Source organism: Oryctolagus cuniculus, chromosome 21 (genome assembly GCF_051225735.1).
Source record: "Oryctolagus cuniculus isolate XC-2025 breed Fujian yellow rabbit chromosome 21, ASM5122573v1, whole genome shotgun sequence".
Classification (NCBI taxonomy): Eukaryota; Metazoa; Chordata; class Mammalia; order Lagomorpha; family Leporidae; genus Oryctolagus; species Oryctolagus cuniculus.
In genome coordinates this window covers 21,518,190-21,545,221 of record NC_142887.1, presented here as the reverse complement: position 1 = coordinate 21,545,221, position 27,032 = coordinate 21,518,190, and the positions used below count along the sequence as shown (strand labels likewise).

The window sequence follows — 27,032 nt, the reverse complement described above, 5'->3', positions numbered from 1 at the left end:
CTGGTGGGGGTATATGGAAACACCCATTTGTGGAAATCATTTTGAAAAATGGGTGGCACACTTGGCCCTATTGTGGAGCAAAGCTTGAAGAGAGCTTCCGAAATATGAGATGTGACGGGGTAGGCATGTGAAACAATGCTTAATATGCCAGCTGGGACTCCCACATCCCCTATCTGAGCGCCTGGGTCTGAGTCCCATCTCTGTCCTCAATTCCAGCTTCCTGCTGATACGCAGCCTGGGAGGCAGCAGGTGACGGCTGAGGTGCTTGGATCCCTGCAACCCACGTGGGAGAGCCAGCCTGAGATCCCAGCTCCTGGCTTCAGCCTGTTCCAGCCAGAGCTGTTGCGGGCACTGGGGTCGAGAACCAGCGGATGGGAGCTCTGTCAGTCTGTTTCTCCCTCTCCCTTTCAAATAAAGTAGCTTTCTGACGGGATTTGAAACACTGAACACATTATCAAGCAAACCAGCAACGAACTTCATGTGAAAGAGGCCTTTTTGCAAGGGCCACATTCTGGGAAAAATCCACGGAGGTCTGGGGCCTCATTATTCACAGTGTGGTCAGCAGCCCAGCGGCCCCCGGGAGCGCCTGAGAAATGCAGCATCGCACAGACTTGCTGAGGCAGGATCTGCATTTTTAAGAAGATCTGGAGTGGGGCAGAGGGCGGGTGAGGGGTGTGTGGAATCCTAGGCTCATTCCAGTTAGGGAAGTTAAGATCAAAAAGCTACAATGTGGCTGGCGCCGTGGCTCACTAGGCTAATCCTCCGCCTTGCGGCGCCGGCACACCAGGTTCTAGTCCCGGTCGGGACGCCGGATTCTGTCCCAGTTGCCCCTCTCCAGGCCAGTTCTCTGCTGTGGCCAGGGAGTGCAGTGGAGGATGGCCCAGGTCCTTGGGCCCTGCACCCCATGGGAGACCAGGATAAGTACCTGGCTCCTGCCATCGGATCAGTGCGGTGCACCGGCCGCGGTGGCCATTGGAGGGTGAAACAACGGCAAAAGGAAGACCTTTCCCTCTGTCTCTCTCTGTCTCTCTCACTGTCCACTCTGCCTGTCAAAAAAAAAAAAAAAAAAAAAAAGAGCTACAGATGTCGTCATGGATTTCCGTGCCTGTCTCTGCTCTGCACGAGTCAGGTGACCTCCACTGCTTGCAAGTTATGTGATAGTGAGACTCAGTTTCCTCATCTGTAAAATGGGAACAGGTGAACAGCAGTGCCTATGTCACCAGTCACCATGGAGCTGACACGCACCATCCAATGTGTGCAGTTGCTTGTGTCACCGTTGTCACTGCTGTGGTTCATCACTGTGATGGCCTGGAGACTAAGCATGCTGGGGAAATCGGGAGAGACAAGCCCCACCTCCAGCTTGCTTGAGTGTGGAAGACAGGCGAGAATGAGGGGCACAGCTGGCATGGAGGCAGGAGGAGAGGAGGCCAGGTGAGAAGGTTCGCAGTTTGTGGGGCATGGGGTAGGCGGCAAAGCGGGGACAAGGTTGCGGTGGACTTGGAGTGATGCGGGGGACTGTTGGGAAGGGTAGGTGAGGGTTGCAGGTGAGGGAGGAGCAGCCAAGAGGGGCAGGGTTGACTCACGTACACCTGCGGGCTGACTCCTGGGCCAGCTGCAGCCGGTAGACCGAGAGGCGGTTGGCCCCGCCGCACACGCGGCCCCGCTCGCCCTTGCATTCCATGTCGCACTCGGCCTCGGTCACGTTCGCCGCCTGGATCTTGTGGCCGCAGTAGCACTCGGCGCCGAACTCCAGCCCGGCGTACAGGTAGCCCCTGGGGGAGACAGCAGTCAGGCAGGGCAGCAGACGCCATGGAGACCCCAGGGACAGGGAGCCTCAATGTGGGGAGATCCAAGATGAGAGGTAAGGGTGATAGGGAGTTTCAGGGGACAGGAGAGCCATGCCAAGTAGAGACGGGGCCCTCCGGAGACAGGGGTACCCCAAGGAAATGAGGAGACCCTGAAGGGGGCCAGGGCACCCAGGAGGCCTGGAGATGAGCATGTTCCAGGGCACACTGGTAGGATCTGGAGATGCGAAGACCCCAAGAGGAGTCCGAGAGGCTGAGTTGGACAGCCTTAGTGGGAGACGTGGAGGCAGGGAAGCCAAGAAGGAATTCGGGGTGATCCTTGGGGATGGGGAGCCCCAGGGAAGGGGCAGGGATTCTCAGCTGCCTTCATCCCTGCCTGCAGTCTACTCTCCCTTCCACACCTCCACATAGACACACCAGGTCCGCACTCACACGCACCTGCTCACACCGGCACCACAGGATACACTCGTCACCCCCCAGATTCTGCCCCTCCCTGTCTGGAGACTGGAGGCTTTCATCCCTCCAGAGCCCAGCCCTATTTTTCTGGGAAACATCGCCCAGGAATGATGCCTCTGTGCCCCTTGAGGGGAGCTGGGGCGTGGTGAGGAGGGGTGGGGTGGCTCTCATCTCCGGAAGATGGCAAAACCGGGCTCACAGACCCAGCCAAGTAAAAAATTCCTTCTCCTAAAATGAAAAAAGAAATCCAGGCCCTGCAAGGCTTGTGGTTCCTTTCTCAGAGCCATGGAATCCTTCCCTTAAAAGGACTCTCAGCGGACCCCACTCTGTAAACAAACGGAAAGGGCATTGCTTGCTCCGGCTCTGGGGCTGGGGACGAGGAATACGGAGAAAGCGGGCTGGGGGTGGGGTAGGGCAGGCCCTGCGAAGCCCCTTCACCCAGAGGCCCCCCTGACTGGCTCCCCAGAACCACAGGGAGCCTCCTGCACAGGGGCAAGGGGGCACTCCCCAGCCCACCTTCACGACTCCCCCACACCTGTGTGGTACCTCTCTGGCTTGGCTTCCTCATCTACTGTTCATTGCATCCCCGCCTCGCAGGGCCCTTGTGAATTAGAGAATTTACATTTGCCTGGCGCTCAGGACAGGGCCTCGCACATGGTGAGCACTAAGTGCAGGCTGTGGCTCTTCCACTGGCACCGCCTGGCCATGCCTCTGTTTCCCCAAGTAGAGGTGGAGCTCCCTGAAGGCGGGGCTCTGCGTCTCCAGCACCTGGCGCTGGCCCGGCCCAGGTAGGCAGCCAGCAGAAATCTGCTGCAGGAGCAGAACTGTCCGAGGAGCTCTGACTCATCTTGGCTTCCCCTCGCTGACGCCTCCGCAGGTTACGGGACCTGCAAGTCCTTCGCTCACTGCCGGGCCCCTTTCTGGTCACTCGCTTTGTCTCCCCTCTAGGCTGTGAGCACCATGAGGGCAGTGGCTGTGTGGAAAGCTTCTCTGGCTCCCCTCTTTGACAAAGAAGTGAATGACTCCTTATTACCAGGGACCTGCAGTCCTTCCCACGCTGGAGAGTGCCCTGGTCTCTGGCCTTTAAGGGTGGATTCCCAGGGCAGATGATAACAAAGGGGACAGTGGCAAGAGTCCCTTGATGCCCCCCCCCACTGCAGCCATGCGGCTGAGTGGGCAGAGCTTGTGGCCATCAGAGCCAGCCAGCTGGACTGAAGAGCTCAGTGGATTCAAGGCATGAGATCAGGAGACCCAGGCAAGGGGAACAGCAGGTCAGCTCAGCCCACAGTGGCCCCAGGGCCCTGTCCCTGCTCACTAGCCCTTTGGGGGACCTGCCCATACTTGCAAAGTCAAGTCCCTGCCCAGTGCATATTCCAATTTTTTAAAAATCATCTTCTTAGATTGGCAAACACTGTGTAAAGGAGTGAGTGAGAGGAAAACAAAGTATTTCTACGCTGAGCAACTAACTACTGATGCCCCCAATACCCAAGCCCCACCTCCCCTCACACAGACATTGCATGAGCCTCACATGAGCTTGTAGGTGCTCACTTACATGTACACGCAATTGTGTGCTGCCAAGCGGTGTGCAACTCCTCACAAGCTCCCATGCCATCAACACGGTGTTGCACATTCAGCAATGCAACCAGATACTACACACATGGTGCTGGGCCCCTGCACACATATGCACTAGACGCCTGCACAACAGCCACTGCTATTTAAAGACAAATACACAGCAGCATGAAGCTCACACACATAACCAGCTGACCTTGCAAACCTTACACTTAAAACGCACAGGTGTGCGACCACAAACTCCAGCAGACCAACTCTCAAACAGTCCTGCTCACTCCTGTGCACACCCTTGCATCGCACACACACCCTCCTGATACTCCTGTGGTCATGAGTTCGCTTCCCTGTGTACCCTCCCACAGCAAGGAACCTGAGCAGGAAGGGGCCTGAAACGAAGGAGACGTCCGGGTCCTACCGCTCAGCACAGTTGTCCTGGCAACGGAAGACGGTCATCTTTTTGTAGTCAAAAAAGGACACGCCTCGCAGGGCCCGGCTCTGGGTGTTGTCCAGGTAACAGCCGATGTACTTGGCTTTGGGGAAAGAAGAAAAGTCAGGTGTTGGGTGGCTGGGTAGCTTTGTTGACATTTTGCTATCCATTCCTTCCTCTGGACAGAAACAAGAGAGACTGAAACTCAGGTGCCTGGGCAGAATCTGGGTCAATCAGAGCAGTGGAGGCCTGTCGCTCCCCCTCTTCGTGGAGGAACGACACTAAACCCTGCCTAGGCTTCATATCCGAGTCACGGCACCATTATGTCGCTCCCCCTCTTCGTGGAGGAACGACACAAGACCCTGCGCTGTTCTTTCGTCTGCTCGGCCCTCCCCGGGTTTGCTGCTGGTTCTTCCCGGGTTGGCTACTATCCCTTCCACCTCCGTGGAAGGGCAGTTCCCCCTGGCCACATTCCCCACTTCTGCAGGGGAGCGGCACACAGCCGGCCGGCTCTTCTCGGGGGCTGCACGGGTTCCCTTAGATGTTCCCCATAGATGTTCCTGGTGCATGCCGTCTCTCTCCTCCTTTATAGTCCTCCTCCGCCAATCCCAACTCGGCTGCCCACACGCCGAGTACGCTGCTCTCCTCCAATCAGGAGCAAGTCCTACAGTTTATTAGTTGAACTGGAGGCAGCTGTGCGGAAGCTGTTTACTTCTCTCCCAGCGCCATATTGTGGGAGAGCAGATGCATAGAATAAGTCTTAATTCGAGTAACTTAGTCTAGTCCGGATTGCTCCCCACAGATCCCCCTTTCTTTTTATTTTTGGCGTTGATACGCGCCTGTCTTCGGTGTCCCGCGGCACACACTCTGCTCTACTTGCTAGAGTTGCCACAGGCTCTTACAAGTCCTATCAATCAGGAAAACCGAATCCGGGTCCTCTCTTCGCCATGTTGTGAGGAGGTTTTTAGGCGCTGATGCGTGCCTGTGTTCGGTGCCCTGCAGCGCATGCTCTGCTCTGCCTGCAGGGGCTTACAAAACCTATCAGGCAAACTGAATCCAAGCCTTCTCATTGCCTTTTTGTGGGGAGGCCTTACTGATGTTAATTCGTGCCTGTCTTCGGTGACCTGCGGCGCATAAGCTGCTAGCCGCCCAGGTGCTCATCGCCTCACTAATCGGGCAGACCGAATCCAAGCTCTCTCATTGGCATGTTGAGGGGAGGCCTTATTTTTCTCTATTTCTCTATCTCCGGGCATTTCTATTTCTCCCATTTTACTTCTGTCTGCCAACATTCCTATTTCTCTTTTACTTCTAAACTTCTGTTTCTCTTATCCCCGCAGCTTTCCGGCACCTCGCCCCGCCGGCGGGTTCCCGGCTCTGCGCCGCTTCAGCCCGCGCACCTCTCTCATCTGCGCAGCTTCCCGGCTTTGCGCGGCTCGGCTTCACGCGCTCCGCGGTCTCCACGCTTAACCCTTTCGCGTCTGAACCACAGCCTCGCGCCAGCCCCGTTCCCTATCTATTCACGCCCCGTGCTCTCTGCACGCGGCGGCTTCCGCGAGTAACACAGCGTAGCTTACGTGTCCGCCACTAGCATTCAATCTAAGTTCCCCGGGCTAGCCTGGCGAATTCAACCCAGCGTACGTCTCCGCCCCACGGTTTGGCTTCCCGTCCTTTGCTCCCCGGGCTAATCAGACGGATCCCAACCAGGCTCACGTTTCAGCTTCTGGTTTCAACTTTTCGCCCCCTATTCCCGGGCTAACTTGAGAACCCCAAAGTGGCTTTCGTGTCCGCCTTGGCCTGCCCCCCACGGCTTCAATTTCCCTAACATTTTTCTTTACCCGGTATGTTTCCCCAAGCTTTCCTCCAACGATATTCCTCCCTCATTTCTCCTGGCCTCTCCCCACAGTCCGCGTCCGAGTCTGTTTGTTCTAGCTTTCACTTTCGCTTTCGACCTTAGAGATTTCTCCCAGCTTCCCCCCGTAGTCCGTATCCGAGTCTATGCCTAGGCTTTCAATAGCTTCTTCCGGCACCCTTTTCGTCCGGCTTTTCCCTAGGCTGTTTGCTAGTCTCTCTCTCCGGTATTTTCCCTAGGCTGTTTGCTAGTCTCTCTCTCCGATATTTTCCCAATTCTTCCCGTTTCTTCCCGTTTCTTCCCTCCTAAGTTTGCTATCCGTCCTAGGTTTCCCATCCGAGCTAGGTTTCCTATCCGAGTCACGTTTCCTATCCGAGTCACGGCACCATTATGTCGCTCCCCCTCTTCGTGGAGGAACGACACTAAGCCCTGCCTAGGCTTCATATCCGAGTCACGGCACCATTATGTCGCTCCCCCTCTTTGTGGAGGAACGACACAAGACCCTGCGCTGTTCTTTCGTCTGCTCGGCCCTCCCCGGGTTTGCTGCTGGTTCTTCCCGGGTTGGCTACTATCCCTTCCACCTCCGTGGAAGGGCAGTTCCCCCTGGCCACATTCCCCACTTCCGCAGGGGAGCGGCACACAGCCGGCCGGCTCTTCTCGGGGGCTGCACGGGTTCCCTTAGATGTTCCCCATAGATGTTCCTGGTGCATGCCGTCTCTCTCCTCCTTTATAGTCCTCCTCCGCCAATCCCAACTCGGCTGCCCACACGCCGAGTACGCTGCTCTCCTCCAATCAGGAGCAAGTCCTACAGTTTATTAGTTGAACTGGAGGCAGCTGTGCGGAAGCTGTTTACTTCTCTCCCAGCGCCATACTGTGGGAGAGCAGATGCATAGAATAAGTCTTAATTCGAGTAACTTAGTCTAGTCCGGATTGCTCCCCACAGAGGCCACCCAAGGAGGGGGGACCCTTCTAGGGACAGGGATCCAGCCAAGTCCCTTGGCTCTCCTGCTGACAGCTGGGCAGCTGGGAACCCAGGCCAGGCCTCTCCCTAAGCCACAAGCAGAGCCCCGTTTCTCTAGGATGAGACCCTACTGGGAGAGCTCTGGAGGCCTTGACACATCACAGCAGCTGCTGCTTCCGCAAGCTGCCTCCAAATGCTTCTTTTTTCCTTGGAAAGTGCACCAGACTTGGCTCTCTCAAGGTCCAGGCCCTCATTCCACTCCAGTTCCTTCCTGCCCACTGAGTTTAGCCAAGTTGATCTCGGAGAGGCCTGGATTTGTCTGTAGTGGGGCTGAAAATACCAACCCAGCGAGGTCTAAACAGAATGGTTGCGTAAGTGTTGCTAGCGTCTTGGAGGAAGAAGCTGGCCACTGACAGGGCTGTGTGCCATGATTTACAGTTTGCCTTTACTGTGGGCCAAGGCGAATGCTTCCACCCCAAGGACGATTTTCAATGATGTCAAACAACCACCTAATTATAAACCACACACTTAGTTTTCCTAAAGTGTGAACATTTTCCTGTAATTCATGATGAGTAGTTAACTCTTCCACGGAAAGACAGCATTTTATGGCTTATAAAGTCTTTTCCCACATGTTCCTAAAAGCATTATTATCTAGACATGCACCCCGGCAACTGCTTGACCCCACTGTCTCCTCGAATCCTTACGATGACCCTGTGAAAATATGATCCCCTATCTTTACAGAAGGGGAACTTGGGGCCCAGAGAGGCTGAGTTGCTTCCTCAAGGTAACACAGCTCATACTGGTGGAGCCGGGACCCAAGCAGCCTAGCTCCAGAGCCCCCCATTCTGAACCACTGGCTTCTTGAATTGCGGGATCTTTGCCATGCTCCACGGGAATCTTCACTCATCTCTTAGGTGATTGATCAGAGGCCCAGAAAGGACAAATGGTCTACCTGAGACTCAGCGAAGTATGCACCTCCTATCACAGACTGGACTCGGGGCGTGGGTGCTGTCCACACATTCACAGGCTTTGTTGGCAAAGGCTTCAAACAAACCTCAGCTCAGTAGTTCCCTAGGGGATTGCACGCCTAAGGATGCACTAACGAGACTAAGATGGCACATGTGCGGCCGGCGCCGCAGCTCACTAGGCTAATCCTCCGCCTTGCGGCGCCGGCACACCAGGTTCTAGTCCCGGTCGGGGCACTGGATTCTGTCCCGGTTGCCCCTCTTCCAGGCCAGCTCTCTGCTGTGGCTGGGAGTGCAGTGGAGGATGGCCCAAGTACTTGGGCCCTGCACCCCATGGGAGATCAGGAGAAGCGCCTGGCTCCTGCCATCAGATCAGTGTGGTGTGCCGGCTGCAGCGCGCTGGCCGCGGCAGCCATTGGAGGGTGAACCAACGGCAAAGGAAGACCTTTCTCTCTGTCTCTCTCTCTCTCTCACTGTCCACTCTGCCTGTCCAAAAAAAAAAAAAAAAAAGATGGCACGTGTGCAGGTACATCTCCACATGCGCTGTGAGGGGCTGGACTGTAGTGGGTACTGTCTGCTTCCCAAACACCCTGTCTTCTTCTTCTATTAGCAGGCCTTACCTGCCCTGACCGCAGGGAATACACAGACCCTGACAGAGCCCATCAAAGGGCCCTTGCCAGCAGCCACAGTGCTGGCTCCAGGGAAGGGCCAGGGCCCGTTTGTCAGATTCTTATAGGTTACAGGTGGGAGAAAGCAATCTGCCTCTACCAGCTCTGATGAAGGCATAATGTAAGCCCAGAGCCGGAGTCCGTGCATCTATGTCAGTCCATCTGAGAGAACACACAGGCTGACGCAGAGTGTTCAAGTCAGCCACACATCAGTCGCTCAAACAGTCCAGCCTGCCACAGTCCTGTCTGTAGTTTGGGAACATGATACAGTGTCTCTTCTTCTTTAGCTTCAGCTGGTTTAGGTTGGATTTCTGTCCCTTGCCATCAGCGGGGCACTGAGATGCTGATACTAGGGCTTAGTAACTTGCCTGAGTCCACACAGCAGTGAGCGGCTTGGAACAGACCCAAGCCCAAGCCTGCCTGTTCCAAAGCTGTCCCTCCCACGTGCGCATGCTGGCTCCAGAGAGACTTGTCCTACTGGGGCACGGGAAGAGGGGGGGTCTCCTGGGAGAAGAACTGGGGTTTGACTATAGGCCCATGTTCCCCGTCCCTCATCCTCTGCCAGGCCAGGCAGGCGAGCAGCAGGCTGACATGCCTCATACAACAGGTGCGCAAAGACCTGTTTCCTTCTCTTCCCACAGGAGGGAGAGGAAGATGACTCTTCATCAATGCCTTGGAGAACCTGGGCGTGTTACATCCCGGGGCCTGACCCATGGACTGAGATCTGTGGGTCAAGAGAAGAACTCTGAGTCAGTTTCCTCTGCCTCCTGGGTGACATCTGACCCCCTGCCCATGGACCAGCGGCATCGGCTGCAGCCAACACAACCATGGTCGCCAACCTTGGGGTTTGGTGACCCTGCTGAGCTCATTGGTGTGGTGCCAGCCACGACCCTCTTCAGCCACTGTCCCCGGGGCCACACCTTCAATCCTGCTGCAGTGACAGAATCTCTCAGATACGAGGGGGAGGTCAGGTATGCAAAAGGGACAGAATCACAGGCCACTTGAGGGTGGATTAATGGCTGCGTGTGCACCATCTATCAGCTCATCTCTGCAGTTGTTCCAAGACTGCTGAGATAGCACGATGCCCGGGCTGGGCTATTTATCTCAGCACAGACACCAGCCTCCGAGACAGCTCTCGTGGGGGGTGTGTTGCTTCTCTCTTTCTTCTCCTTTCCTCTCCCTGTATCTTTTGCTCCAATTAATCTTTTCATGAAATTTTGTTCTCTTTGGCAAAGGCAGTTGTTAAAAGGGTGGCTAAACACGAACTAATTTGTATGGCTCTTATTTATTGTGTGTGAATGGATTCACGGCACACAGCCTCACAATGTACTCCGGTAAACCAGATCTGGGTTCGAATCCCACACATGACCCTGCAGAGGCCTTGAAAGATGACTCCAGCCCTCGGAGGTACAGTTCTCGCACCTGAAGAGTGGGAACAGAAGGTCTGCTAGGGCTGGTGAGAATTGGATTTTGTTTTCCCTCTCCCTAAAAAAATGAAAGAGAGGCTGCTGTTGTAACCCCCCAAGAGCTCACAGTGCAAGCTTATTTGAGGACAGAGGCACTGCAGGTAGAATTCAGTTGTCAAGCCAACCTGGAGTAAAGCCGGCCGCATCCAATATTCCTGGGGTCCTTATAAGAAGACAATCTCAGAAAGAGATGCAGAGAGACTGCCTGGTGACCACAGAGGCAGAGGCCGGAGCAGAGCCTGGAGCGGAGTCTCCCTCAGAGCCTTAGAGTGCACGGCCCTGGCGGCAGCTTGACTCTGGGCTCCCAGCTCCAGGGCTCTGGGAGGACACATTCCTGCTGTTTAGTCCACCAGTTTGTGGAACTTGGTTACAGCAGCCCCAGGAAACTGAGACAAGGGCCATCATTAAGAGTGACTGTGGCCGGCGCCGCGGCTCACTAGGCTAATCCTCCGCCTAGTGGCGCCGGCACACCGGGTTCTAGTCCCAGTCGGGGCGCTGGATTCTGTCCCGGTTGCCCCTCTTCCAGGCCAGCTCTCTGTGATGGCCAGGGAGTGCAGTGGAGGATGGCCCAGGTGCTTGGGCCCTGCACCCCATGGGAGACCAGGAAAAGCACTTGGCTCCTGGCTCCTGCCATCGGATCAGCGTGGTGTGCTGCCGCAGCATGCCGGCCGCGGCGGCCATTGGAGAGTGAACCAACAGCAAAGGAAGACCTTTCTCTCTGTCTCTCTCTCTCACTGTCCACTCTGCCTGTCAAAAAAAAAAAAAAAAAAAAGAGTGACTGTAAGGAAGATTCAGCTAAGTGCTGACCTAGCACTGGGTCTGAAACAGACAGGAGACTCAAGAAATTACTGTTTCGAGGCAGGCATTCTGCAGCAGCGGTTACGTGGCTGCTTGGGATGCCCGCATCCCATATCAGAGCACCTGGTTCAAATCTGAGCTGCCCCAGTTCCCATCCTCCTTCCCGCTAATGTGCACTTGGAGAGGCTGCAGCACTTGGGTCCTTGGCACCCATGTGGCTTTGGCCTGGCCCAGTCTTGGCTATAGTAGGCATTTGGGAAGTGAACCCTCAGATGGCAGATCCCTGTCTTACTCTCTGTCCCTGTCATTCTTCTTTTCAAATAAAATGAAAATAGTTGTTATGTTTAAAGAGAATGATTTGGGGCCAGTGCTGTGGTGTAGTGGGTTAAGCCACTGCCTGGGGCACTCACATCCCATGTGGGCACTGGTTCAAGTCCTGGCTGCTCCACTTCTCATCCAGTTCCCTGCTGATATGCCTGGGAAGGCAGAAGTGGATGATCCAAATGCTTGGCCCTCTCCTCCCCACGTGAGAGACCCAGAAGTACCTGGGTCCTGGCTTCGAATTGGCCCAGCTCTGGCCATCGTGGCCGTTTGGGGAGCAAACCAGCAGATGGAAGATGTCTCTCTCTGTACTCTGCCTTTCAAATAAATAAATAAAAGCTTTAATTAAAAAATGAAGAGAAATTATTCTCCTGCTAGGGATTCCCTACCCTCTGAGGTGCTCCCTTGGGATGACCACCTGGCACTGTCTGGGTTTCCTTGAGCAAGAGATGCAATTCCCTGCCCACATGTGGGTGTCCCTGGGGCAGAAGGAACACAGCGCTAAGATCAAGGCTTTCAGATTCGCCAGCCTCGGCTCAGCCACATCCTCCCTCACGTGACCCTGCAGTGGCGGCCAGTGTGATGCAGCCCGAGACTTACAGGAGTCTCCAGGCTGACCCCATCAGGACCCTTTCTTCAACAGCTTCCCCAGAACTGTACATGAGTTTTTCAAGTTAGAAATCATTTTGAGGGGTTGGCATTGTGGGGCAGCAGGTCACGCTGCCATCTGAGACACGGGCATCCCAGGTGGGTGTTGGTTTGGGTCCCAGATACTCCACTTCTGCCTGGAAAAGCAGCAGAAAATGGCATAAGTACTTGAGCCCCTGAACCCACATGGGAGGCCTGGATGAAGCTCCTGGCTGCTGGCTTTGGCCTGGCCCAGCCCCAGCCTTTGCAGTCATTTGGGGAGTGAATCAGTGGATGGAAGGTATTTCTCTCTGTAACTCTAATAAATTTCCAAATAAATAAATAAATCTTTTAAAAAAGGAACAATTTTTACACACTGTAGAAGAATTTTTAACAAGACGTACAAGTGCTATAATGGGGAGCAGAATGTAATGTACACACGGGATACATGCCTCAGAAACGGACACACAAAGGAGAAAGCCAGGACATAACACCATCATGTTACTGTGAGCACTGTTGCATGGTGGGTTTATTATTATTTATTTGAAAGGCAGAATTACAGAGAGAGAGGGAGAGAGAGAGAGAGAGACAGAGAGAGAGAGAGAGATCTTCTGTCCGCTGGTTCATTACCCAAATGGCTGCAATGGCTGGGGCTGAGCTGGACCAAAGCCAGTCCAAAGCCAGGATCCTGAACTCCATCCAGGTCTCCTACACGGGTGTCAGGGACCCAAGTATTCAGGCCATCATCTCCCACTCCCTTCCCAGGCACACTAGCAGGGAGCTGGATAGGAAGTGGAATAGCTGGGATGCAAACTGCTGTTCATGTGGGATGCAAGCATTGCAGATGGCAACTTCACCTTGCGCACTACAGTGCTGGCCCTGGATGTGGGGTTTCACCATTTTTATTTTCATCTCTCTTTCTTTATTATTTGAGGGCAGGCATTTGGAGCATCAGTTAAGCTACCTCATGGGACTCTCTCACTCCATATTGAAGTGCCTGGTTTGAATCTCAGTTACTTTGCTTCTGATCCGGCTTCCTGGATAGACAACGACCATGTGTGACTTTGATAATTGAGGAAAAAAATTATATTTTTTAAAAATAAAATTGATCTTTTTACCCGCCTGACTACCCCAAGGGGCTGGGAATATTTCTCAGAAGGAAAAATGGTGGTTGATTTATTCCCGTGTCTCTGCCTCCCAGCACAGGGCTGTACACACAGTGGATATGGAAGGAAGGAAGGAAGGAAGGAAGGAAGAAGGAAGGAAGGAAGGAAGGAAGGAGGAAGGAAGGAAGGTGGGGGTACATGTTTTAAGAAAGAAGTAGCATAGCTAAGTGGTTAAGAATAAGGGCTTTAGGATGAGTGTTCACATGGCAATTAAGATATCAGTTGGGACACCCATTTCCCATATTGGGGTTCAAGTCCCTGCTTGCTGCTTGTTCAAGTGTCTTGTTAACGCAGCCCTTGGGAGGCAGCAGGTGATGGTTTAAGTACTTGGGTCCTTGTCACCCACATGGGAGACCTGGCTCCCAGCTTCAGCACCCCTGACCATTGCAGGCATTTGGGGAGTAAATCAGCGGACGGCAGCTTTCTCTCCATCTGTCTGTCTCTCTCGCTTCTCACCCAGCTCCCTGCTAATGTGCTTGGGAAAGCAGAAGAGGAAGGCCCAAGTACTCGGGACCCAGCACCCACGTGGGAGACCCAGACAGAGGTCCAGGCTCCTGGCTTCAGCCTAGCTCAGGCATGGCTGTTGCCATCATTTGGAAAATGAACAAGAGGGTAGAAGATTTTTTCTCTTTTTCTCTGTCATTGTAGCCTTAAGATAAATAAATCCTTAAAAAAAAAAAAAAAGGAACAAGAGAGTTGGATGCAGACAGCATCAGCTGACGTCTGCTCTGCCCCTTAGCACTGTGCGGTATTCGGCAAGTCTCTTTACCTCTCTGAGTCTGTTTCTTTGTCTAAATCGAAGCTCATTAATTCGTTGCTGATGTGAGGTTGTGCTGAGAGTGGGAATGCACAGTCCCAGACACACACCAGACATCAGCGAACAGCAGCTGCTGCATCTCCAGTGGGAGGAGACGGGGCGGGGTGGGGGTGCCCCTGCCACCTCCTTTCCCAGAGTGCAGCCCGAATCTCCCACGGCATCCTCAGCACCCAGCCCGAGCCTCTCCGCGGTCCCAGGGAAACAGAAACAGCACAGGCACTGGGATCAAACTGGGTTTGGCTCCTGGCTCTGCCCCTCACTGACTGCATGACCTTGGGCTAGATTACCTCTATGCACCTCTGTGTTCTCCTGAAACACCACAGTATTCACTAAAACAGGTGGCGTATTAAGTGCTTACTGTACACAGACTGTGGCAGGTGCCTTCTGTGTGCTAAGAAGTGAGGTGGTGATACAGTGAAGGTTCAGGTGTTAAGACTCAAATACTGGGTTACTCCTCTGCCTCAGCTGGGTACTCTTGGGTAAGTTACCTAACCTGCCTGTGCCTGAGTTTCCTCCTTATAAGATGGAGTGAATGTCAATGTCTACCTCCCTGGATTGCTAGGAGGATTACGTGATGTTAAGGAGCACATACTGTGTGTACCTTACGTAATTATCCCAACATGCGTCAGATGTTAGGGACATTTCATCTGCTGAAGGAAACTGAGTCTCAGAGAGGTGAAGCGGCTGCCCAAGGGTGCACAGCCAGCAAGGTGCAGACCCGGGATTCAAACCCTGAACTTTGGCTGCAGAAAGCAGAGGCTCCCTCAAGGCTGTGGGAGGTAAAGGAATCACATGGTGTAGACACCAGCTGCATCCAAGAATGGACCTCCTGCCCAGCCCAGGCCAGGTACAACTCCTCCCACCTTATCCCAGCTGGGGACCGGCTGTGAATTTTCTATAGCTTAGGTCCCGCATCACTGCACCTAGCAGAGCCCTCAGTAGCTTCAGAGAGAATCAAATGTGTTTAGCATCAGGTCAGAGAGGTGTCTCATTTTTATCAGTGTTAATCTAATATGTTGTCTTTCCTCACTGAACTCGGAATAAGTTAATCAAGGACAGACTGGATTTGTGTTTTCTTAATAACGCTGCCTGATTCTGAAGGCTGCCTACTGAGAGCCCAGGCTCACGCCACTTTCCTATTTTATCTTCTTGCTTTTTTTTCATTTTATAAGATATATAAGATTGTTATGAGTACATGTGTGCATGTTGGGGGGCAGTGATTAGCATGATACCAAAGAAGGTCACAAATGCTGGAATTAAACAAACCCTGTTTTAGACCATAGTTCCTCTGCTAGCTGCCTGTACAACACAGGATAAATGATTTCTGTCTCAGTTTTACTATCAGTGAAATGGGACAATAGTCTCCAACTCATTGAGTTATGATATTTAAATACAACAATGAAACACAACATGGTCTAGCTCATAATGATCATTCAACAAAGATTGGCTACTAGTAATGACAACTGCCTACTGACCCATGGTCAAGAGCTAGATGTAATGAGCATTTTATATACATAATTCCATCCAGGTATCATGAAAAGCAGACAGAAGAGTGGCTGGCAGCTGTACCAGAATGGTGTAATTAGCAGCAGTGGCAGAAGCACAATCATCTATATCCCTGGGGGATTGGTTCTAGGACCCCTGGCAGGTACCAGAATCTGTGGATGCTCAAGTCCCTGCTATCAAATGACACAGGATCTGCGCTTAACCTACACACAATCTTGGACACCTTAAATCAGGTTTCTAATAACACCTAACATAATGTAAATAGTGGTTACCCAATCTTATTTGGGGAATGACGGCATGAAAATAAGTCTGTACATGTTCAGTACAGACATCTTTTTCAGAACATTTTAGGTCAATGTTTGGTTGAATCTGAGGAGGAGGAACACGGGGATACAGGGGGCTAAGGGTACTTACTCCTCACAGTGCAGGATGGGATGTGACCCTGTACTGTGTATCCTGTACTGTGTATCCATGGTGCACAAGGAATCCAACCGAAGTACAGTGACCTTCCTGGGAAGACCACATTTCCAAGTGTCACTGCATGGACCTCCTTTCTCCAGGGATCAACCAAGAATATGAACGGATTTTACCCCAGAATAGGCGATTACCATCCAAACAAAAGTCATGGCAGAAGCTTTGAGGAGGAGCATGTGATCAAGATTGGAAGAGGGTCAGGGGCTATTTCCTGGAGATTCACAAAGCTGAGACTTGGAGGAAGAGTGGTGCTAACCCTGTGGAGGTTCTCCAGGCAGAGGGAGTCATTCGTTCATTTATCATTCAAACACTTATCCATTCAACAAGTAGTAGGTATTGAGAGCCATCCTGGCACTGTCCTAGGCGCTGTCCTAGGTGCTGACAAAACAGATCTGAGCAGACTAGGTAACAACTGCCCTTCCGGAGCTGACAGCCTGGGGCTGGGGGCAGACCACAAACAAAGAAGCAGGAGTAGGATGCTGTAACTACAAGCATAAACAAGATGCCTTTGGATGGTTATGAGTGCTGTGATGTGAGCAACCCTGCGGAATGTGGTTGTGACTGGGCAGTGGAGCCACTTGAGTTAGGACTTTTGGGGAAGGCGTCTATGAGAAAATGAAGTTCGACTGGAGACTCAAAGAGACAAAGGAAGCTATGCAGAGATGTAGAGGAGGAACATCCCAGATGGAAGGGGCTGAATAAAGAGATCTGTAGGAATGGGCTTGGTGTGTTCAGTGAACAGCAAGAAGGCCATTGTGTGGAGTGTGGAAAGGAAGTGGCGATATTACAAGTTGAGGCTAGACAGGTGAGCCAGGGGAGGGAGTCTGGAGCCTGTCCCTATGCACAACATGGAGCATACTCCAAGGTGTAGACCTGTGAGACGTTTGGGGCTTTCCAAGAACCATCTGGAGTTTGGGGTGGCTGGGGTGAGCTGGAGCCTGATGCATGGAGAGACAGGAGGGAGAGGCTACATCACAGTGTCTCTGTCCAGCACCTCGCAGCTCACCTGTGCATGTGTGATGGGCTCTCCTCCCCAGGTGGATGCCGCAAGAACTTCCTAAACACCTCAAAGAATCTGCTCTGTGCCAAGCATCGTGCTAGATGCATTCATGACTGTTGTCTCATTGAACTCTCAGAAGCAGTCCAGAGGGAGGGGTTTGCTATCCCCCATTTTACAGTTTTCTAAACAGAGGTATGACCAGGTGAAGCCATCTGCCTGGGCCACATGACTGGTGGAGGTGGGGCTGGAATGTGACTCCAAGTCCCCCAATCCATTCTGTCATCTGTCACCTTCTCTTTCACCTCCCTGTGGACACTGGGTTCTTGAGGAAGTTCCTGAATGTGGGAGGGTAGAGCCTTCTGGAAGGTTCTAAGCCAGATTCAAGGAGGACCTGGTACAGGGAACTGTGTTTCCCAGGACAGGGGCCCCACCGAGAACCCTGCATCCCTCCACAGTAGGAGAAGGGACTTTGAAGTGAGTTGAGTCACAGAATTACGAGGGCACTTCATGGAAAATGCATATTAGGATAAATATCTATGAATTTCAAACTTTTTGCACCAAAATGAACTCATCTTTCAATACCATTTTCCTGAACTATTTGAAGACCCCTCGTATGTGTGACAAGTGTCAGGGCACACAAAGGCTGCTGGGGCTTCCCCTCTGCCCTGTTGGAGGCTGATTCTCCCAAACCCTGTGGCCCAGACTCGTGAGCTGTCCACTCCTGTTCACCTCATGGACTGAGGCTTGCGGGGCCCTCCCCCGCTTGCTGGTTGGGTGGGTGGATGCCAGCAGATTCTGGGAGACACAGAGAGCCAAGCATTTGGGTCAGACGGGTCTGATTTAAATTCTGGTGCTGCCACTGAGCAGCTGCTTGGCCTTGGAGCTAGTGTCTTCACTTCCTCAAGCCTCAGTTTCCACATCTGCTAACTGGGCCTAGGATCACAGGGCCCATTTTTAAAGCCCATGAAGTGCTTTAAAAATCAAATAAGATAATGCACTCACAAAGAAGAGCCTCTTGTGTCTGTCAAAGGCTGAGAAACTGAGGGGCAGTGACAGCCCCTGAGAACCCACCCAGGGAGCCAGCATGGTGGACCAAGAGGTCAAGAGGTCGTTTGGTGGGGTCAAAGCTCTGCCACTTAGTAGCTACGTAATCTTGGGCTCTTAAAGCTCAATTTTATCTTTTTTTTTTCTTTTTGACAGGCAGAGTGGACAGTGAGAGAGAGAGAGACAGAGAGAAAGGTCTTCCTTTTGCCGTTGGTGCACCCTCCAATGGCCGCTGCGGCTGGCACACTGCGGCCGGCGCACCGCGCTGATCCGAAGCCAGGAGCCAGGTACTTCTCCTGGTCTCCCATGGGGTGCAGGGCCCAAGCACTTGGGCCATCCTCCACTGCCTTCCCAGGCCACAGCAGAGAGCTGGCCTGGAAGAGGGGCAACCGGGACAAAATCCGGCGCCCCAACTGGGACTAGAACCCAGTGTGCCGGCGCCGCAAGGTGGAGGATTAGCCTAGTGAGCCGCGGCGCCGGCCTCAATTTTATCGTTAAAGTGGAAGTAATAGGGGCATTTGGTGCAGTGGTCAAAATGCTTGGGAGGCCCACCTCCCATGTCAAAGCGCCAGGGTTCAAGTCCTTGCTCTGCTTCCAAGTCCAGCTGCCTGCGAATGTACACCCTGGGGACAGCAGAGGGCTCAGCTATGCAGGTCCTCCCCACCCACAGGGGTGACCTGGATTGAGTTCCAGGCTCCTGGCTTCAGCCTGGTCCAGCCCTGGCTATTGCAAACACTTGGGGAATGAATTCTGTCCCCCCACCCCTTTCCAATAAAATGAAAATAAATAAATAATATAGACATGACTTATTAAATGGTACTGACAATGTTAACCCCATAGAGCTGTGGTAGCATTTCAATACATGTAAGGCTTAGAGCAATACAAGGTACATAGCGAGTGCTCAATAAATTGTTGGTTTTTCATTTTATCTGTATTGAACAATAACTTCAAAGGTCTGCTTTGGACTCAGACAGACCTGAGGTTCAAGTTCAGACTTGCCTGTTGACAAGCTGTGCGGCCCTGGGCAGGCTGCTTAGCCTCTCTGAAGGTCAGCCTGCTCTTCTGTGGGATGGGGATAATCACGAGACCTACCAGGGCTCTAACTGCGTGATAGCTGGTCCCTATCAAATGCTCTGAACTGACTGCTATCATTACGTTCCTACCCTCCCCCTCCCTCTTCTTCAGCCCCCTCCCCTCTTACCTCGCTCCTCCTCCTTCTCCCGGATGACCCTCCCCTTGAGGGCTCGGCTCCAGGCGCCGCCGTAGTCACCCAGCTTGGCTCTCTCACTGCCGTCCTTGCCCTTGAACCAGGGCCCGTACCTGCGGGCGATGCTCGAGGCTTCGCCTGTGTCCCGGAAGCCTCTGCCCAGATGCAGGTCACCCAAGAAGGGCAGCTCAGGGCCCTCGGCGGGGCCTCCCACGGCAGGGCTGGCTTGGTTCTGGGAGACAGCAGGCTGGCCCACGAAGCCGGAGTGAAGGAAGACGAGGCTCCCAGCCGTCAGGTAGAGCGCCAGGAAGGTGAAGAAGCGCACGGGTTTCCGGCGGAAATACCGCTGGAATTTGAACCAGAGCTTGGCCATAGTGGGATCATTCCGGACTGGCTCGCTGGGGCTTGACCGGGGGGCTCAGGAAGGGGAGCAGAGGGCTTCTCTTAGGGATGGAACCCCTGGGGGTCCGCTGTTTTATTCCTTCTGCAAACGCGATTGGTAAGACTGGAGAGGGAGGACACGTCCAGGGCAAAGCTGAGGCCAAGAGCAAGGAGGACTGAGCTCACCAAAGTCAGGGTGAACCTCTGCAGGTCAAGAATGGGGTTCCGAGGCTCAGGGCCCCTAGGAGACGGTCCCATTTTCCTACATGTTCTTCAGTTCGGAGAGTTGCAAAAAGAACCTTAACAAACAGCAAGTGCAGGAGGACCCGGTGGGTCTGCAGCGGCTGCAGTTTGCGTCTTGCCCTCCCTCAGCTCCTCAGCCTGTGGAAGCTGGATTACTTCACAGAGGGGCCTGATCTCGGCCTCTTCCCTGCCTGGGGACCGAGCTCAGTGTGTCCACCTGCTGGGAGCAGAAGCTGGCGGGCCTCCATCCGGTCAGGTGTCCAGGTGCAGGGCTTCCACCTGCAAAACAGCACAGATACAGGTGTGAGAGGGTCCCTCACGGAAGCGCAGCACACAAAGCATCCTCAAACGGGGACACGGAGTCCCCGGGACGGGAGGAAGCCGTGATGGTTGGGAGCCCTGCAGGAGCTGGGCTGGCTGGAAGCCCAGGCCTGGGTCTTTCAGAACACTGCCCTTTTCTCTAAACTGGCAACTGGGGGGCTTGTATCTTCCTGGTCCCTAATTTGGGGAAGACTTTTATCACGGGTAAGCACAGAGGTGGTGTCCAGTCATCCCCGGTACCTGTGGGCGATGGTTTCCAGGGCCCACCATCATTCGTGGTTGCTCAAGTCCCTTCTATAAAACAGCGCAGCATCAGCACATAAAAAGATGTATCCTCCGAACATTTGGTATCATCTCTAGATTACATAGGATAACTGATGACAACATGGATGCTATGCAGATGGTCATCTACTGCATTGTTCTGGGGTCTGCATTGTTCGGGGGTCTCTATGGTACAATGCAGACCCAGTTTTTCCCTAGTATTTTCAGGCTGCAGTTGGTTGAATCTGTAGAGGCGTAACTTGTGGATATGCAGAGCTGGCTACACTTTGTTCCATGTTTCCTCAGTATTTGTCAAAAACACACTGATTTGTGGGTTCTTGTTGAACTACCTGGTAGACCAGGCTGAGTCTGAACCACGTGAAGCTTGTGCTTTTTTAAAAAAATATTATTTATTTATTTATTTATTTTTATTTGAAAGTCAGAGTTACACAGAGAAAGGAGAGGCAGAGAGAGAGAGGGAGAGAAGAGAGAGAGGTCTTCCATCCAATGGTTCACTCCCCAATTGGCCGCAACGGCCGGATCTGTGTCAATCCGAAGCCAGGAGCCAGGAGCTTCTTCTGGGTCTCCCATGAGGGTACAGGGGCCCAAGGACTTGGACCATCTTCTACTGCTTTCCCAGGCCATAGCAGAGAGCTGGATCGGAAGTGGAGGAGCCGGGTCTTGAACCAGCACCCATATGGGATGCTGGCACTTCAGGCCAGGGTTTTAACCTGCTGTGCTACAGCGCTGGCCCCCCTTCTTTTTCTTTCAACCAACAAATATTTAGCGAGACCCGCTGTGTACCAGGTATTGTCCTAGGTGCTACAGATGAAGCTCCGAGCCAGAGACACAAAATCCTTCATCTCTCAGGGCTCACCGTTTGGTAGGAGATATCAAATCCTTAGCTTCTGTTTTGCTATCCAAGGAAGTAAGGGAGAAGGAAGGAGAGTAGGGTTAAGTAGCAGCTCATTTCTTCATTCAGCATTTGTTGAGCGCCTATCATGTTTCCTCCATGTATTTTCTCATTTATTCCTCCCAACATTCCTATGGGGGGTAGCTCTTTCCTCTATTTTACAGATAAGAAGAATGAGGTCACTTTGCTGGTGAGTGGTCAAACCTCAGCTCTTTTTTTTTTTTTGACAGGCAGAGTTAGACAGTGAGAGAGAGAGAGAGACAGAGAGAAATGTCTTCCTTTTTCTGTTGATTCACCCCCCAAGTGGCCGCTACGGCCAGTACATTGCACCGATCCGAAGCCAGAAGCCAGGTGCTTCCTCCTGGTCTCCCATACAGGTGCAGGGCCCAAGGACCTGGGCCATCCTCCACTGCACTCCTGGGCCACAGCAGAGAGCTGGATTGGAAGAGGAGCAACCAGGACAGAATCTGGCGCCCCAACCGGGACTAGAACCCGGGATGCCAGCGCCACAGGTGGAGGATTAGCCTAGTGAGCTGCGGCGCCGTCCAAACCTCAGCTCTTAACCACTGAGTTTCTCGACTCTGTCCTTTGCCCACGTTGTCTGCGCATCACTGGGGAATTCAGAGACAGTCCTCACAGCTCTGGATAACCAGCAGGGGCCCTCAGGGTGCTGTCTGAGGGGCATGTGTTTCAGAATCATCTGGGTTGAGGGGGAAACTTGCAGGTGTAGCAAGGTATGCTCTGATGGTAGCAGTGATCACAGAGCTGATAAGCACTGCCTTGTGAGTAAACAGAGTCATCAGCCAGGTGGGAAACAAGAATAACTTCATTTGAGCAATGCTGTTTCACATGGCCACCAGCAGGGGGCCTGGGGATGCTCTCAGCCAATGCAATGGGATTCAATTGTCAGTCCCTGAAGATCTGAATTGTGATAGCTTCTCTCAAGCCAGCCAGCAGCATGGGAGTTCATCTGTGGTTCCGACTCTGCTTCTCCAATCGTTTAGAAGCTGTGTACTGAACACTCTCTATGCACCAGTCATCCACTTAGGTACCTGGAATAGTTAATGAACAAAACAAAAATTCTTGCCCTAGTGGAGTCAAGTCATCCATCCATCAGTCTGCCTGGCTATCTATTTATTAAGCCATCCATCCATCCATCATTACTCTATTCATTAATCTACTCATCCGCCCATCCATCCATCTGAACTGTCACTATCCATCCATCCATCCATCCATCTGAACTGTCACCATTCACCCATCCATCCATCCAACTCTCCCCCATCCAGTCATCGACCCAATCTTTCATTAATTTAAAAACATATATACTATACTATGGGTGTGTGCTTGAGATGCAGGAATAAATAATTCAGACAATCCAGAGGGGGGAGGGAGAGAGAGAGAGAGAGCGCATCGTGAACCACTCTACTAGACCAACAATGATAAATCCTGTAATAGGTGCCCCCTGGCACTTCAAAAAGTTTGTGGGAGATTGAATCAAAAGATAAGTGTACTTTGCTGTGAAGTAATTTTTATAATCACAGTTTTTTTTTTCATAATACATGCTTCTCATGAACTTTTTAAAGATCCTTCATATGCATGGATTTCAAAATTTATCTGAACCCAAATAAACTAATCTTTTACTTCCATTTCCATGAACTTTATGAAGTCCCCTGGTATGTACAAGAATGCAACAATAATGGATAATATTAATGTTTACTGAGCACTTAGCATAGGACAGAAATTGTTCTATACACATGTAAGTACTCTGATTTAACCCTCATACCAATTCTGAGAGAGAAGGGGAGTGAGTATCAGAGAAATTAGGTAATTTCTTCCAGGTCACAGAGCTGGTGAGTGGCAGCTGGGGTGCAAATCTGGGACCAGGTGACATCAAGGCCTCTGTGCCTCACCATGCATTTCTGGCCTCACATCCCTGCAGGGATCTGACGACGACCACAGACATGTACCCAGAAAGAGCCCTTGCACCTAAGTCCCTAGACTGTGGCTTGAACTACCTGGGTGGGAGGCCTGGGGATATCATGGAGGGCTTCCCCAGGGAGGGGGTCTTTGAGCTGGCATCAAAGGTCTTGCAGGAAGAGTCAAGATTCTTGGGGTAAGGACACAGCACACGTAGAGGGCTGTATGGGGTGGCAGCAGCAGAGGAGCCAGGGGCACAGCGGGAATACAGCTGAGCAGGGCGACAAGGAGCAAGACCACGGGGAGCCTTGATGCCAATCCCCACCCTGGACTGTCTTCAGTGGTCACTTTAGAAAGAGCAATCTCTTAGCTCGAAGACCTCAGAGCAGTGTACGGTGGCCCTGTGGCATTCCGTGTAGAGGACACATGTGCCAGATGTGTCTGCAGCTGGGCCAGGATGACAAATAGCCAGCAGCAGCCCCCAGGGGGTGGGCGGAGTCGGGGGCACTCCAGGCCTGGAGCACAGCTCTGGAACTGAACATGCCTCTTCTGCCCGCCAGCCGCGTGACTGGGGGCTGGGGCAAGACCCCTCTTCTCACCAAGGCTCAGGTTTCTCACCTGTAAAGACGGGCTAAGGGCCTAGACATCCCTGCCAGAAAAAAAATACTGAACGAGACATTGCAGGAAGATGGCTGGTGCATAGGACGTATTCCAGGAATGGCCTGGCCCACGTGAGTGGACTTCCACTCCGTTTGCCACATCAGCACACTGCTGTCAAGGTCACAGCCACGGTCTCGGCTGTCGCGTCCCCTGTGTCTTTCTGCCTCTCTGCGGGTGTTTCTGGGCCCACTCGGCTTTTCTGGTTGCTGTTTTATCCTCGCGTTCTGAGATCTCAGTGGCGTCTTTTCTCTAAGTGGTTAAGTGGTGCCAAGTGGGCTTGTGGGTGATCACGAGCATGCTAGGAGCAGGCAGGGAACAGAAAGAGACTGGCATTGGCGGTGTGCGAGATGCAGGGGCCCAGTGAGGGGTGGGACTGCCCCACCTCCACCTTGGGAGCGCCTGCTCCCCCTGGGGAGGGAAGTGCTGGCGTGAGCCACCCCCACCATCCCGCCAGCACCGGGAGGGAGAGCACCCAGGAATCTGAGCTCCACTCCCCGGGGGGGTGGAGTGGCGTCTGCACCTCACTGCTTTATCACCAGTGCCCTGCACGCAGTAGATGCCCCGCCCACCGTCGGCAACACTAGTGCAGTAAGCAAGTGAAGAGGCGGGTGCCTGGCCGCCCCCACAGCTTCAACCTGCAGCCATGGCTTCATGCCATGTGCTAACACACTCAGGTGACAGTGATGGGGTGCTGTAAATTCACAGCCTCGTAGAGGTAGCATCTCGCTTTGCTCAGTGCTGGGTGGCTCTGCGGTTTCCCTCACTGATCCATAGCTCCCTGTCCTCAAAGGAACTCCAAAGCACTGCACCTCCCACTCTGCCAGTCATTTGTGCCTCTCCAAATCTCCACCTCTTATCCATATTCTCTCTCTCTCTCTCTGTCTCTGCCCGCTACCCACATACATCGAGGAAAGAAAGCTGCCAGGGGCTGAGCACCTACTGTATGCCAGACTCCGAGCTGCAAGGTTTTGCAAACTCACTCACACATCCACCTCCCTCCTGGTGACCTGCGAGGTGGGTGTAATGGTCCTTTCCAATCCACAGATCTACAACCTTGGGTAGGGGTGGTGGGCCTGGAGCAAACCCCTTCCCCTCTCTGTGTGCCCTTTCTCAGCAGGTGTTGGGGCTCACGATCGCACTGACACCTTCTCCAGGCATTCACTGCCCCCCTCTGGGCTGCAGCTTCCCCTCCACAAAGCACATCAACCAGAAAATGTTCCTCCCAGGTCACGGGTAGGATCTGCCGATCCTCAGGGATCACCTCTCTCCACCGGGCTGGAGTCGGTGCTTCTAAGAGCTGGCTGTCACGCCTTCATCCCTCTTCCTTTTATGGGAGGCCCTCTGAGCCTCAGTTTCCCCATCGGTTGCACGTGGCGGCTGCCCCCAACCCTGCTGCCCTGTGTGGGGAGGGCAGCATCCTGCGATCACAGATTTGTTTCCAGCAGGAGCCTCCGAGTGTCTAAACACAGCCTATTTTTAGCACCAGAATGAACCTCTGGTGTTGAGCTGCCAAGAACAAGATGGGCGGGATGGAACTGCCCTGCAGGGAAGAGGAGCAGGAGCTGTGATCACCCTGCCACGCCCTCCCCGGGGAGCCAGAGGGGGCTTCTCCCTTCCAGGTTCTGGTCATGGGGGTGGAGACAGGTCAGGGCTGAAACCCGTGAAATGCAGGTTCCGGGGAGGGGACGGGCCCTTTCTCTATGGCCCACAGAAACCTAACTTAGGAGGCAGAGGCAGGCGGGGAGGGCTGGGCAGGCCCAGGGGCCAGCTGACCCCCTGACTACCCAAGCCTGGCCAAGAAGTTGCTGCTTAGAAGCCTGGTTTGTGAACGTTTCAGTTAGGAGACCCACCTGGGAAATCTCAAAAAAAAAAAAAAATGGGGAACCCAGGTCCAAGGTGAAATTTAGTCTTCGTCTAATAATAAAACTACAGTTGTCCCTCCTGATCATATATGGGGTCTTGTTGCAAGATCCCCAGTGGATGCCTGGAAGGGCAGATAGTACTGAACGCTAGCAGACTGCATTTTTTCATTCACATACATACTGTGACGGTTTCACCTTTTTATTAAAGGAAGCACTTCTTAGCTTCCCTTCGGCATCTCTGAATGGCCAGCATCACTACCCTTGTGCTTTGGGGCCACTGTGAAGTAAAATAACACACATATTGTGATGCCGTGACTCATGGGTGGGTAGAGGATACGATGCCTACGCCAGCCCGAGGCATGGAGTGGGCTGGCCCAAGAGTCCATCACGCTACTCACAACTGCACGCAATTTAATACTTATGAGTTATTTCTGGAGTTTTCCATTTCATATGGTCAGACCATGGTTGACTGTGAACGGATAGAGGGACCACTGTGTCAGAAGTCACTGGTGCGCCAGGCCCTGGTGTCAGCTGAGGTGGTGGTTAATCGCTCTGAACCTGTTCCCCCCTGCAGAGAATGGGGACATGAGTATTTATTGCATAGAGCTGATGTGGGAACTAAACGGGTTAATATATGCAAGTATACTATCATACTAAGAAATACTGGCTGTACTACATGTAATCATAATGATTTAATGATTCACAGATCATGCATGCAGCTCGCCTGCCCGTCTCCCCCGTTCTCTGGCATGGGGATCCCATGCTCATCACAGGCCTTTTCCCTCATTAATTCTCAGTTGGTGTGGCTTGGGTAGAATGGACTCTCTTCCTCCTCCCTGGTACGTGTACGTGAGGATTAACACAGGGTGGAAGCAAGCCCAGGAGTGAAACTGCCCGGTCTTCCCACATGGGCATCTTGGGACTATGCTGTGAAATGGTGATTTGTTTCCCAAAGCGGTGGGAGTCACAGTCCCCCCAAGTCGTGTCTGAGCAACTCTGCCCAGGTCCACGTCAGCACTTATGTCGTGGGCCTTTCCACTTTTGCCAATCCAGCAGATCTGTAACAGACACGGTGCCTGTGTGTCCTGCCCACAGAGTAAGCATCAAATGCCGTGTCTACATCACTCTGCCGGCGGGTTTTCTCCAGCACCGGGGGTGGCTCCTGTGCCTATGTGCCTGGAGGCCTGGGAGTGCTGGGGACGCAGCACGTGGAGGCAGCCTTAACCAAGGGCTGATGGGAGTTGGGGTACACATGCCCCAGCCCCGTCACCCCTCAGCTGGAATAACTCTGAGACAGTGTTTACACGGACTCCCTGAGTTGCTCCTGTGGGGTTTAGCCACAATCACCCTC

The 27,032-nt window shown here is 53.0% G+C and overlaps 1 protein-coding gene across 2 annotated transcripts in view; it reads right to left on the bottom strand.

The window, feature by feature from the left end:
* The window catches only part of WSCD2 (WSC domain sialate O sulfotransferase 2), a 132,006-nt gene that overhangs the window by 34,951 nt on the left and 70,023 nt on the right, over positions 1–27,032 (bottom strand). For both annotated transcript variants that reach the window (XM_008249349.5, XM_017338066.4), the window contains exons 2-4: positions 19,118–20,026; positions 4,243–4,357; positions 1,588–1,772 (exon numbers count right to left, since the gene is read on the bottom strand). In XM_008249349.5, the coding sequence (XP_008247571.2) occupies positions 1,588–1,772; positions 4,243–4,357; positions 19,118–19,496 (679 nt within the window). In that variant the 5' untranslated portion in view covers positions 19,497–20,026. The remainder of the gene's footprint in view (positions 1–1,587; positions 1,773–4,242; positions 4,358–19,117; positions 20,027–27,032) is intronic.